The 14,531-nt window shown below is 46.1% G+C and overlaps 1 protein-coding gene across 8 annotated transcripts in view; it reads right to left on the reverse strand.

Moving 5' to 3' along the window:
* The window catches only part of LOC141946689 (uncharacterized), a 39,675-nt gene extending 25,343 nt beyond the window's left edge, over positions 1-14,332 (reverse strand). For 7 of the 8 annotated variants that reach the window (XM_074876894.1, XM_074876890.1, XM_074876886.1 and 4 more), the window contains exons 1-5: positions 12,982-14,332; positions 12,762-12,889; positions 11,767-11,897; positions 10,049-10,209; positions 8,722-8,835 (exon numbers count right to left, since the gene is read on the reverse strand). In XM_074876894.1, coding sequence (XP_074732995.1) covers positions 8,722-8,810 — 89 coding nt within the window. In that variant the 5' untranslated portion in view covers positions 8,811-8,835; positions 10,049-10,209; positions 11,767-11,897; positions 12,762-12,889; positions 12,982-14,332. Of the gene's footprint in view, positions 1-8,721; positions 8,853-10,048; positions 10,210-11,766; positions 11,898-12,761; positions 12,890-12,981 lie in introns of all 8 variants that reach the window. The other variant, XM_074876888.1, reaches the window with a different exon arrangement.
* Positions 14,333-14,531: the final 199 nt, after the last annotated feature.

The following is a 14,531-nucleotide window of genomic DNA, read 5'->3' on the forward strand; positions in this document are numbered from 1 at the left end:
GGGGGTTTGTCTGGATTCTGGGGCAACACTCCGGGTGTCTGTGGGCTTCCCATCCCACAGCAGGATTGAACGCAGCACAGGGGCCCCAAGCCCTGGAAAACAACGCAGCCGGCTGGCAGGAGAGCAGGCTGCGCTCCCGCAGACTCGTGGCTGGGGCAGGGCTCACCAAAACAGAACCATTCTTGAGAAGGATTTCAGCAATGACGAAGGACAATTTCCTGACGACGAGGAAAGCTTTCCATTAGAAATGTCCCAGACAGTCCCAACCCGGAGGCAGCACAGTGCTCTGGTGAAGCAGAAAAGTCCTCTGTGCAGCCTGGCAGCTACACCATGAAAGCACAAGGCTCAGGAGCCTGCCCCAGGGCTGCTGCTGGGCAGACTGGGACCCTTTTCACCCAGTTTACTGCCTAGCAAAGCCCTGGGGTTAGCTATCGTGTTATTCTGGCTCTCTCCATACCTCTCTGCAGAGATGCTCCCTCCTAGGAAATGAGTCACACCTTATAGAGAGTCTGAGAAACCCTCTGGAGGTGCCTGTCTGTGTGTTGAATCAGAAGGACGGAGATTGCCTGTGTCTGCCAACATTAAATGTCTTAACCAGGGGCTGTGTCGGGGCAGTGGGCTCACGCTGTGCCGACTCCAGGCGAGCATAGGGTGCACGGCCCATCCAGCCCACAGTGTAACAGCTTTTTCCCCCTCCAGCTTTTTCACACCTCCCCGTTTGCCTGCACCTCAGCATGTGCTCGCACATAAACAGCACGGACGGCGGGTGGGTCCCCCGATTATGAACACGGCCAGACTCGCAGTTTGAGCTCATCACAGATGGCCTCCATGCTCTCCTAACAACAAGGAGAGCACGTGGGCGGCAGCCACCACATAGGGAAGGGAGTTTGCTTCACAAAACCCATAGCTATCCAATAACAAAAAATGACAGGCCAGGAACCCCTCCAGGCATCTCGGGTGGGTTTTTAATGCAGCATTTGGGCAGAATCTTTGTTCCAGGTTTTGCTTTGAGTTGATTTCTTAAGCACATACACATCCAAGCCTGGGCCTCCAGCCCCCCGGCTTGTGCAAGAGCTCTTTTGTATGTAAAGTCCTAATGTCCATGTCACAGAGCTCTTCTGCCCATACAGCCAGCTCTGCACAACGCCTGGCAGAAAGAAATGGTACAAAATCTGTTGATAGATCATCTGTGGAAGGCCTGAACTCCAGCCAAGACAGATAGAAATAAAAGAAATTAAAATAGTTGTGTGTGTGTGTGTGTTTTATGAAGGGAACATTTATATTTTTAAACTAGGAGTAATTGTATTCTGTATCTGAAATGGCATCTGAAAGTGATTTAGTGGAACAATGTGGTTTCTGATTGGTGCTTGAACTAGTTCCAGAACATTTTTTATAATAAGCATCATAAAGATCCCAATTATCTGATCCTTTTTCCTAACATGGTCAGAGAGGATGTTTCCAAAGAAACGGCTTTTGGGTTGTTTTTTTTCCTTTGTGGCACCGATCCTGCAAACATTTACATACACGCTTAATCTTGTGAGTAGCCCCCAAGAAGTGAACCAAGGCAGCCCTCAGCAGCAAAGCTAATCGGAGAGTAAACTATTAATGTTCAGATTCACTAATCAGGGCAATCCATAGACTTTCAGGGAAAGGTCTGCTTGTTATTCCGAGAGCTGTTCAGGATGCATTTACGATTCAATAAAGGAGGCCCCAGCATTACCAAAATAATTACTTACTCAAACAAGCCTGTAAAACTCAAGGAGTGCCCCAAATAAAAGGAGGCTTCCCCCCCTCCAGTTTAATAACATAAATCTAGTGAAATGCATCTTGCTGCCATAAAATCAGTTCTACATGCCTTAGAAACCATTGATTTACTAAGTGGGCAGGGAGGTCAGATCCTGCTAGGGACTCAGAGGGCTGAACATATGGAGAGAAGTTTTAAATCTGAAAGTTTTGTCCACCCACAGAAATGGAAAGCAGTTCACATCTTACTCTGTAACTTCACTCTTCAGAATAAGACTCATAAAAGCAACAGGCAATGCTACAGATTATAATGGAGCCATTTTGATGATCACTCAGTAAAGGGGATAAATAATGACCCTAAAACCCACTGTCTGTCCCAGGGGATAGTGTCCCCGCCTCCAAAACTGGCTTTACATTGGCAGCATCCCCCCTTGCGCTGGGACCCTGCAGGAGGGCTGGCTGTCGCATCCTGGGCATTGCCGTTCCCAAGCAGCCCTCACCAGGCTGCAGGCACAACTCCAGCACCACGCAGCACACCAGACCTCCTGCCACGAGCACCACAGGGCAAGGCCAGGCATGGATCAGGATGGCAGCAGTTATGTAAGGCATCAGGCCGGCAGGAGCAGCAACAGGGCCTTCTATGGGACAGATGATTTCTTCCTGACAGAGACAGGAGTCTCTGCCTTCTTAGAAACATCTCTTCCACTTTTCACCCCACAAAAAAACCCCTTCTTTCCTGAAATAACTGGCTTTCGCTAGGTCCTTCCTGCCACACACCACAACAGGGGAACCACAGATCATCCTGGACACCAGGTGTCTGTTCTCCTTTCAAGCACCACCTCAATTTCCCTCTGTTTTGAGCAACACGGGGTTTAATGTGCTGCAGAGGATAGTTGGTTGCCACCCCAATACCCACACGTGGTAACTAAGAACCTTGCAGAGGTTCTTGTGCTAAAAAGGGCTGTGTGTGACATCACCCTCAGCGTCCTCCTTCTCCACCTTGTCTGGAAGAAGGAAACTCTCCTCTATATAGCAAAGTAGACATATCCAAGAAGAGAACAAGAGAAACTGTCAGGCAGCTATAGATATGGGAAGGTGTGAGGGATTAAGTAGCCTGCTTAGCCTCATGCAGCAGGGCAGCCAGAGCTCCAGCAGTGGGTTTGCATTTGTAGTCAAGAGGAATAGGAAAACAGCTTTAAAAAATGCCGGCTGCTTGTGGGTATGAGCTGATAGAGACCATAAACCATTCCTCGCAACGCTGTTCCATGCTCTCCGCAAACTCACACTGAAGCCTACTGTGGTTTTGCAGTACTTCACCCCTATCTTGCACCCACCTCACCTATAAAGTGTTGTCAGACCAGTCCTGGAAGGTGCTCAACCCATGTAGCCCCCAGCACTATGCAAGGGTAATTAGCCTGAGTGGGTGGACCTGGAAGTGTCACCTAACTGCAGCAGCCACCTCGCCATCAGGCTGCCCCTGGTCGCTTGGATCATGTTCTGATGATGTGTGAACACAGAGGTGGCCAAAAATAAATAATAGAAGACGCCTTACTCCCCTGAGCACTGAGGCTCTCATGCCAAGAAATATTCTCGCTTCTTGCTGCCTCTTTTTGTGGTGGTTTTCCTGAGACTGAAAACGCTCCTCCACTGCAGAAGATGCAAAAAAATTCCTGCTGACCTCAGCATTGAGTTTCATCTTTTTGAAGCTTTGTTGCGCCTCTAAGATAATTTATGAGGTGTCAGGATTTTCCGACCACAAATGTCTTGGACGAAAACCGTTTTTACACTACAGATGCCATGAAAGAGAAGCAATTTCAGTCTGTTTTTTCTACAGCACTGTCTGTGTCCATAATGAAGCACGGGTTCAGAGCTCCTGGAGATTATTTGTGTAAGAGTTGTTCGGGCCAGCGCTCCACTGAGACTCAGGCTGGGTCTGATTCCCCACCTTTGCCTCATTGCCCTGATCTTCTCTGTTGGGAGGGGAACTCCCATTTCCTGGTGCTGTGCCACGAAAACACGAGCTTGCCAAGTTATTCTCTGTATGTGTGTATGTGTGCGTATGTGTTGAACAAGCCAGAAGTACCAGAAGTAAAAAGATCCATTAACAAACCACATTTTGCAACATCCACAAGGATCCCCAGATTTCTCATCTGTGGATTTCTCTTCCCCATGCTTTAGATTTTCTAGGGGAAAAAGGAAACCAACAAAAAACCCCAAGAAGCCAGCTTAGCTGCCTCTAATCCAGTGTGCACCTCAGTCTCCATGAAAGTGTTTTTGGGACGACAGCAGTATTTCCCTTGGCTGGGATGCCCAGCCTCCTGGCTCCTCTGGAGCTGCAGAGCTGCAGACATTCCGCTGAGTAGTTTGCAACCCTGCCTGCCAGGAAAACCCAATGTCTCCATGGAGAAATCTCAGCGGAGGAGTTTGATACTCAATCAGGGATGGAAAAGAAGGGAGTTTATGCCTCCCTGAGACCAATCCCCTCTCTAAAAAAAATTAAAAGCAAGAGGAAAAAAAAGAAAAAGGATCATATTCTTACAGACATGGGCCTGGACACGCCAGTAGTATTGGTGTACGGTGTATTGCTTTGTGTCAGGACGGGCCCAAGTCACGGAGGCTTGAGCCAAATGTCTGTTTAGGTCAGTGGGAGTCTATCGACTTTGGATCAAGCCTAATGTTTGGATCTGGAGCTGAACTTCCCAAAGTCTGGGCACGCTTGCATCTTCTGGTGAGGGGGGCTTGGTTTGGCCTGGCTTTGAGATAGGAACCAGCTGCAAATGTAGGCCTCCAAACATGTTCTAGGAAAGAGGTTATAAAAGAGCCCCTTCTTGCTCAACGCATTTATTCCCTGTGGGACAGATTCCGACATCTTCATTAACACTGAGCAGAACCTCGCTCCAAGAGCAGCTACATTGATCTGAATGGGGCTATTCAAGGAGTCAGCAAGTACCTAATGTCAGCAAGGGTAGCACTATCTAAGGGTCACATCTGTTTGCTTCATTGACATAAATGAGTTTTTTCTCCTTCCTGCTATTAGCACACACTGCTACAGAAAAAGCACATTGGGTTCCCTTCTTCCCGGCACCTCTTCAGCAAAATGCTGGTTGCAGATTCTTCCTTACTGGTAACGTGGTAAGAAGCAAAAAGTGCAAGAGCTCAGCTTATAGCTCTAACAGCTAGAAAAATCCTCCTGTGATAAAAGGAAGCTGTTCCTTCCTGAGCATTGCTTTAATCCCCTTTTGTCTGCTTTCCCTCCCAGACTGAAAAATAGTGCCTGCATGTGAAGACAGGAGGATGCTACTGCCTACCTACTCTTTTTTGTAGCCATCCCTTCCTAGAGGTCATTCTCCTGTGAGCCGTAGTCATACTTAGTCACTTTAAATATCAAGTCTGCTCTTTTGGACCACTTTGACAGAACCAGGTAAAGGAACACTCCTGTGACTGCTGATAGAGACAACTAGACTCCTAGCATAGGGCCTGCGATGGGCAGGATGTATCAGCCTTGTGAACTGCCTGTCTGGCTACTCTAAGTTCTGAGAGATCTCCGAAAGCTAGCTTTGAACTGGGCACTTAGACTATTAGACAGCTGAATGAATCCCAGATTTTGACAATTAGGTGTACTTGATTCACACGACTTGGAAGTTGTGCTCCCAACTCCCATTCACGCTTTTGAAAACCTCACTCACAACACCCAACACCTGTACATTTGATTTTCTTCCTTCCAGGACAGTAACCAGGTCTTGGCCCTACCTGTTTCAGAGTTGATTAATTGCAGAAGAAAAAAGAAAAGCAAAATCCATCCCCTCTGGATTCTCACACCATTTTCTCTATAACTACATCAAGTCACCTCCCAGTCATACAACTAAGGTTTGTCACAGGTAGATTTTCTTTTCCTTCTCCTTTCTCCAGGGCGGTAAGGGTATTTGCACTGTGATGTTAATATGAATCACCATAACTATTTGCATTACACTTCCTAAGAAACAAGGTTGCTTAAACAGAGTGGCTGTGTCTGTAAGGACAGGCCAGCCAGTGTTAGAGTCTATTTCCAGTTATGAAGAATGCTAAATGTGCAGCTCCCACAGGCTAGCATTTACAGAGTAAATGCACATGATTCTGCTAGTGTCAACAATGATCTGGTACCTGAGAGTTGTGTGTAGTGCTGCAGTGAGCCTAATCAATCCATGTTCTCCTTACTGAAAAGGAGGGAAAAAGTCTCCACATTTATGATAGTCAGCTTTCCTCACTACTTCCAGCACTTAGCATGATTTTTTAACTCGTTTTGTATGAACTCCTTCTTTCCCACCATTTTTTCTTGGACTTATTCTACACAGTGTTCTCAGATATTACAAACAGGTATCCAAGAGTCTGCTGCTTTTCCAGCAGGCACTTCAGCATTTTATGTGGGCAGCAAATTCTCCGTTTCCCTGGTCTCCCTCAGAAAAGTAACTTGACAGTCTAACGAGAGTAAGTGATAGACTGTTGTTTGTCAAGAAAGACCTTCTGGGAGAGGTTAAGAAGAGGATAACCTCTGCTCTTTTAGGTTCTACTCTGAATGGACAGATGAGCAGAAACCAGTTGCCAATCCATGGAAGTACAAGATCTGAAAGGGAACAGCTGAATTTTTGAAAACTGTTGACAGCAAAACTGGGATTATTGGTCATTTATAGGTTGGAAGGGAACATAGTGGCAGGACACGGAAGTTGTGAAATAGTTTGCTTGCACACATTTCACATGCAGGAATGATTTTTATATAAGCAAAATATCCTCAGCAGATGGTTCCTGATTAAGACTTGAGATCTGTCCCCACTTCAGAGGATGTGGACAGATGGGATTCTGGTGTTAAGTCCTGGCCTGATGCTCCCAGAGCCCAAAGGCTTTGGAGCGCGAGTTTTGAATGAACTGGAGACTAATATATATAAACACAGGGAGTACTGAAGCACTTTTTGGAGACAGAGAGCAGGTTAAGCTTTTTTGTAAGATATGGCCAATGAAAGACCGTTGTTGGCCTGAGGAGAAAGGAAGGGAATTGTATTATTTATGTATTACAAATCCAGCCACTAAGGCATAAACAAAGCAACTTGCACAAAACTAGACAAAGGAGGTTGCCGCAGAGTCAGCAGTTTCAACTCAGGTTTCCTGTGTCCCAAACTAGTGCTTTAATCATCTTCCTTCTCTGTGAGAGAGAAGCAAGTATCAGAGAATGGAGTGAGTCTCCACATTTTTCTAGCCCAAGACAGAACTGTGTCCATTGTTGGGACTAGCCCCCTAGGAGGAATTATTTCTATTCAATTTGTGTGTGTCACAGCCAGATAATGCACTGGGTGGTATTTCCCTCTCTTCCCCCAATCTTTCTCTTTTATGACCACATGACTTCACCCCCTTGTGTGAGTGACAGTACCCATTAGACTAGACTCTGATGCAAAACAGCTGTGTGGAGAGAAGGGGAGGAAGGGAGTGGAGAACAGCAATTTAGAAAACAATTAAGAACATCAATTCCAATTCATTTGCTTGGCCAGGATAAGTAATTTCTAAGAGGTAACTTGATCTGTAGCGGACCGAGATTAAAGGCGAACTCCATTATCTCTAGTTTACAGTCTGGAGGAATTTGTTTTAACTGGTTACCAAGGAGGCTGCATGAAAAAAAAAGAAGAAAAAAAAGAACCTTTGCCTAAAAATGTCTAAAAAATCCTCCTGATTTCTTCTTTTAAAGGGCACGCATGGTTTTATTAACTCTCTGAGAGTATGACTGCATTGCGTTGCAGGAGGAAGAGTTCAGCTTTTGCAAATAGAATCCCTGCCTGCAAGAGCTGAGAGATGCATTTTATCAAAACCTATTATGCCAGTTTTAAACTGCTGTTAAGATTTTGATGTAAAGATAGACTAGGAACAGGAGACATGGGGTTCAGAAGCAGATTCAGCATTCTGCGGAGGAAGCAGCAGGGTTTGGAGGAGAACAGTGAGCTGAGCACCAGGCAGCCCCAAGTTTTCTCTTTATGGCTTTGACACTGCCGCACTCTCTGGCTGTGCAAGGTGATTCCCTGCACTGCTTTACCACTGCTGTGAGTGAAATGGTGGTAAAGTACTAGGACACCTGTCAGGGGTGCTGTGAGACTCCATGAGTAAATACCCCAACATCCCTTTGAATACTGAGAGTCTGAACCCAGGCACACCACAGCAAGGGGTTGTGACCCAGCAGACACTGAGTTTTCCCCTGTATTCATGCTAGCATGTGGGATGGCACCAAAAAGAGAGTATGTGAGTGGGAGAGCCACTGATTCTCTACCATGGAAACCTCACACTCTAGAGCTTTCCCCTTCCACCTTCCTCAGCTTTTAGCACTTTGCCACAACCCTGTGTTTCAGTCTTTGTGCCAACTCCTGCAGGCCTTGATCCCTCATCCTTGTTTTGCAAGATGCAGTGCTGTCAAGAAGCCAAGATGCCCTGCAATTTCAGACCATCAAAATGCTTCTCAGACCACTGGAGTTATTACTTGGAAAACCCTGGTACTCGTCCTGGGCATTTCTCCCAGGAACCCTGAAACAGCAGACACCGTGCTTACAGGAACATAGAGGCCACATGTGTCTCTGGATCTGATCTGTGAGGAGCTGAAGGGTGGGGTAAAAGCAGACATGGAAAAAACCATCCGTGAGCTGGCTCAAAGTTCAGAGTTGGCCTTGGACCTGCATTTCCCTGGCTGGACCCAGACTTCTACCTCTTCTGTGCAACTTTGTTTGTCTTAGGGACAAACCACATTGCTGCCATCATGAAATGGCCAGCCTGCACTTTATACAGCTGCATCCCTGTTAGCTAGCTAAGACTCCGGGGTGATGTAATCACCTCAGTGGAAATAGAAGCTGAAGAATGTGATGTGACAAATTTTCCCGGACCACCAAATAAATTAAAAAGTAGGCTCCCAGCCCAGAAAGGTTACCCTCCCAAATAAACATGCCCCAGCCTCCCTTCCTCACACACACTTACCTTCTTCCACACGAGGAAGCTGATCTCCTCACAGACTCCATTACAGACCCAGAATGGACAGGTTCTTCCAGCCAGTCGGCATCTCCCATACAGTAATTGCTTTGGTATGAGCATCTGAGAACAAGACAGAACTGTATATACTAGAAATATTCTCTTTGCATAAACTTCTCAGTAGACTTACTTTTGTCTTGTTGCCAGGAAATGTATTTGGGGCCTCTTGCTAACTTCACATTTCTTTGATTAGAGGGGCATGGGCAGTTTGTTACGATAGTTACAGGGAAAACAACGATGAGAGGAACTGAGAAACTGTAAAGCCTTCTCTAAGCACATCAGCTCTGCAACAGCACATGAGACCACCCTACTCCACCATCCTTCTTGTGACAGCCACACTTCCAAGGCTTGGAAAGGAATGGGAGGGAACCCATCTTGCAAAGGTGCTTCTCCAGAACAGGGAATGTCATGGTAGATAGCCTTACATCCCCAGATTATTTAAGCAGCGCAATGCAGTGAGGTCCAGGATGAAAGAGGGGCCATTTCACAACCAACAGCAACAAGTGATTGGGGGAATCAGCAAACAGTCAAAACTGTTTGGTTGGTTGGGGCAGGAATTTAAGAAAGCAAGAATGCAGTCAGCCAAATTGGAGTGCAGCCAGGAAACGTGAGTTAACACCTTTCCTCCACCAAAGAACACCACTAGGTCTGTAGTGACAGTGAATGGCCAGGGCCTTGGCCTTACAATCTGCTCAAAAGCCTGCAAGGTGGGACATGCACATTCTGTGCCCAGTTCAGGTCATGATTACTTTTCGGCATGAGACAAGGCACTTAGCTTCTCTAGGCCCCAGCTCGCCTGGTGCACAGCTCCCTGGGTTAGCACTTGCCTGCCTCCTGAGGCTCAGTAACAGTTTGTTAAATGCCTGGTTCTCTTAAGAGGCAAGGTGATCCAGACAGTGCAAAGTACTTTACTTTTTGTCCTGGAGAAACCAGCCTCCTTCAGAGTCTCACTCATTAAGACAGCAGCCGTTGTAATCCAAGCTCCTTTGATGGAAGGGGTAAGTGGGGGGATTGCCAAAGGGAGGATTAGCTGATGGATGTCTTGAGCTTCAAGGGTGTCTCATATGGATTTGTGCAGGATTTTCACCTCAGCTGTCCTGGCTGGAACTCCCGTCCTACCGTACCAAGACACTCTCCTTGCAGGCCCTGCTCTGCCTCTAGCAGCAGTGAGGCCTTGGCTGGGAGCTGGTTGCTAGCTGTCATTCTCAGCTCCCTTGTGAAGGAAAGGTACACAGTATGCCAAAGAAAACCTAGCCCCAGCCTGTGAAAAACTTACCTGTTGTACTCATAGGGAAGTCACAGCTTTGTCCAGAGACAGGATTGATTCAGGTGGGATTCCCAACTTGGCTACTCAGTGATACGATGCTCCGGGCCATTGTTTTCCCTTCTACAGTAGGGATTACCAGATGCTCCTCCCTGCACTGCACCCTTTGAGACCTACGAATGAAAGTGCTGTAAGCTGCTTTGTGCTTTTAAGCCTAACCTTAAGGAAAGACATTTAGAAGGCACGGTTCCAACACATATTCCTAGACTATGTGATAGGCAGCAAGTTTCTCGCTATTCCCCAGTCAAGAGAAGTAGCACAGTCCCTGGTTTTCTCCTGTCTCTGACTCTGCCTCCTTACATGTCATCTTTGTTTTGATCTTTGACTTCTGCCACTGTGCTTCTATGGATACATCAGGCTATTTGTGTGCACTCATTGTTATGGGACAGGAAGGAAGGAAAATCTGCAAAGGCAGGTTAGACACACTTCTACATTCTCTAGTTATGTGAGAATTTTCATTTTGAAAGAACAACTTTCTAACTGTCACAGTGCAGTTAAGCCTTAAAGGGTGTTAACTACAAACACAAGATTATTATTCCCTAAAATGTCATTCTTTGAAAGCCATTCTCACAATGAAAATACTCCAGCCTGTCAAGTCTCCTGCTTTCTATGTCAAACATCCCTCTCCTTTCGCACCACCACCTTTGCAACTCACACATGCCCAGCATGAGGCCACAGCTTCTTTCTGGCTCCTGATCCCAGGTGCCAGATGCTGTTCTGTCCACTCTTTGTCTGACAAGCAGGGCACAAAGCTGGAGGGGAGCGAGGCACTCTCTGCTGCTCTCCGTGTGCTGCCAGCTGCCCTAACGCTTCTTTATCACACAGGATTACAAACCCACCCATGGCTGGGTGTCTACTCTTCTGTCACAGGACCCCGTGGAGCAGGGTATAAGACTGTTTGTAATCTTATTGTTAAGAGGTTCCCTTGGGCTGTTTTTAGCAGAAATCTGAGTTGCTTGTTTTCCAGCAGAGGATCAGTTACAAAACCAACACCAAGCAGAAAGGCTTTTTTGAGAGTGAGGGCTGTGTTTACCATGTTAATTTCAAGGAAAGTTATTTGGGAGGACGGAGGAAGTAGTTAAATCCTTGTTTACCGTGCTGGAAACCCAAATCCCCTCAGTTTACAGAAATAAGAGAGAAAATGGTTCAGTGGTATGAGCACATGGCTGTGACTAAGGAGAGCTAGGTTTGTTCCCTCCTTTAACGCATACAACTCTCTAAGGCCCCTCTTCCCTCAAGATGAGATTGAACTCATTTAACATTAGGTATATGGTCCCAGATGAAGACCAAATCATTAATCAGCCCAGAAAGGCATGATATGCCTAATGTCAGATTTGTCCAATAGCACCAGATGGACTGAAGAGTCTTGCAGAGGTACTGGCCTTGCTTCCCTGATTATTAGACTGTTGTAATAACCAGTTGGACTAAACAGCTGAAGTAAGATGAGATGAATGTATCCTGCTTTCTGGGGTTCCCATACATGCAATGAAGCTAACTAGTCCTTCCCCACCTGACAGTGGGGTGGAGAGGATCTTATTTTTACAACACGCTCTGATGCTGAGATGCTGGAGGCCATAAAAACCTGACTGTAAGTACATCTGTCTACCTGAGAAGGCAGCGCTGCAACGTAGTTCACTGGTTCCTAAATCCTTTCTGTTCAGTTCGTGTACCTGTCCTGGTTGTTGCATGGCTGGTTTGGATCAATGCAATGATGTGCTCAGCCGTGTTTTGTGAGGTGTTATTTCTCTCCTTGCTGTAGAGAATGCAGTCTGTTGGGGGAGACAGGAGAAAGCTGCCTGTGCTGAAAGAGCCCAGAAAAAGAGATAATTAGTTACTGATCTCAGCGACATTAGGGCAAAGGCAGGGTTTGGTCTGCCCACTGAAATCAGAATTACTGCATGCTGCAAACTGAAGGTGCTATCAGACATAAGCTTGGGGATCTACAAGACCAATGAGAACAGAACGACAGGGACTTAATCCTACCTGAGCAGTGAAATGAGAACATACTCACGTGGTCAGGGTCCCTCTGCCTTGGCATCTAGACAGCTAGGGATGACACACAGCCTAATCACAGGCAGGGAGCAAGTAGACAGCAGAGTGGCTCTACAGACGCTATCCAAACAGGAGCCTCTTCAATGGCCTATGTTTTGCCTTTGGTAAGTGGTCAGGCCTGCCTCTCTCACCAATTCAAGGCAGCCCAAATATGGTTCCTCTGGGAACTTTAATGTTTTACTGAATTACCTAGTTTCTCTTGATGACTGCTGCTTCAGAGTCTCAGTTGCTGGATCCCAGTGGGGATTTTGCTGATGGAGATTTATTGACTTCTTGTTACCTTGAAGTTACTGCAGTGGCAGGAGTCACAGGTAACTCCTGGAGTCTGTTTATTTTATGGGTCGGATTTTTAAGAGTTTGCCAATGATACCCTGATTTTAGGAGAAGCCACTTTATTTAGCAATGCACTCACGTACTGATCCATAAATAAAACTAGTGTGTTATTTAATAAGACCCAACAGAGGGTCAGGTCTGGCTCACTGGTAAACTGATCAATCCAGAGTGCAAAAAGCACCTCTCAGGAAACTTATCATGTCTATCTGGGTGAGGTACAAGCCAAACATCAGTGCAATTTTGTACTCCACTGAGTTTTCAGGAGTATCCGTGCCCTTACCTTCTGAAAGGAAAATGCGAAAGGGTCCAAGATGGAGTAATTTCCGACAACCTTCACTTTGGTCCTCAGTAGAGGCTTTCAGAGTTGCAAGATTTTTACAGCTGGGGCTGCAGATCCAAGTTCCACATCTGTGGAGAAAAAACATACTTGAATGCACTGAATATTGGTCTCACAGTGGGGTCCATGAATTCCCATACACTTGAGCTGGAATTCATCTCACCTTGCTTAAACACTTAAGAATGACTTGTCTGAACCTACGACAGTCCTGTAGGCTTCTTCTACAGTTGAGTATATGGGATAACCATCACAGGAGGGAAGAAGTTTTCTGGGAGGAGCTGATCCCTCCCCAGTGACAATCATGGGAAGATTTGACAATTATCTTAACCTCAGACAAGTGTCTCTTAGATGTCCAAATTAGGTGAGAAGCATCTCATGCCTGGTGTGTTCTGTGATTGTATGTGGCCATAGAGAAGGGAGTCACAAGGTCATTAGGTCCTCTTAGCTGATCCTCTCATGACTGAGAGGCTTAAGATACAAGCAACATTAATTCAGAGAGGCTAGGACAGATCCGTGTGGGTTTTACAAGTGAGACGTGCCAGGTGTCACCTAAGGGATCCTGCCATGGAGTCCTGGGATGAAGCCAGGTTGAGCAGATGACATCCAATGCTGATCTAGCAACAGTTGCCTTGGCGAATAGTGCTGGACCATTTCTTTGTGTGGCTGGGGATCCAGATTACATAGTGGCTTCTGTTCCACTGCAGCAGATGCCTTGTGAAAAGCTGGCAAGCCACACATATTCCAAAGACCACAGGACACCTTGGTCAATACAAACTGCGTATATTCCACATGCATGCATATACATCTGTAAAACTGTTAACTGTATGTGTACACACAGAGAGAAATCTTCCAAAGATTTTGAAGCTAGATCTGTGATTTTTTATTTTCTGGAGTTGATGATGCTGTATATTTGTTATTCTGTTACTGGAGGAGTGTGAGTGGATTTCCACACTGGAGTATTGCCCCAGCAGCAGAGGCAGCAGGAACTGAAGTTGCTCCCAGCAGTGTCAGGCTGCATGTGTCACTGTTTGGGAATCTCTGCTACAGATCTGGAAGAGACAGTCTGTGAATCAGGATTCTACATTCACAGGGCATTGTCAGAGGTTAGGGAGAGGGGAACAATCAGGCATAATGTACCTACAAATCAGTTCAAGTCACTGTAAAGTGACACAATTGAATGGAGCTTTCAGAAGGACTGCTATTGCTTGGATCTTTTATACACCTATCTAGAATGGGAAGAATGCATGGGCCTGTCATGAATGTCTCCTGTATGGGCCACTTCTTCTCCACTGACTGCAAAGAGAGCCTAGACAATTATCTTAGATGAGACATCTATATTTAGGTGTCTCAAATCAAGTGAGATTTTGTCCCTAAGATGCCTACATGTCCCTGCGCGGTTTTCAAAGACATGCTGGTGCTAAACTTTGATTGAATAGGCCAAACACTTTAGAGATGCCTCTAGATGCCTACCTCCACTGACAGGCACTTATATGCTTTCAAATCTGGTGTCCTAGATAATTCTGAAAATGTAGTCTTGTGTGAAGCTGAGGTTCCTACAAGCCAAATCTTCAGAGACTTACAGGCATCCAAAGACACCAAGAGGTGTCTAAGTCACAATGCACTTACAGGACTTCTGCATCTTCACATGCCTCTAAAAACCTTAGTCTCAGGATCCTGAAAATACCACAACAGGTTGAAATGCCTGCAAATTCA

Source organism: Strix uralensis, chromosome 8, assembly GCF_047716275.1.
Source record: "Strix uralensis isolate ZFMK-TIS-50842 chromosome 8, bStrUra1, whole genome shotgun sequence".
In the NCBI taxonomy this organism is placed as follows: Eukaryota; Metazoa; Chordata; class Aves; order Strigiformes; family Strigidae; genus Strix; species Strix uralensis.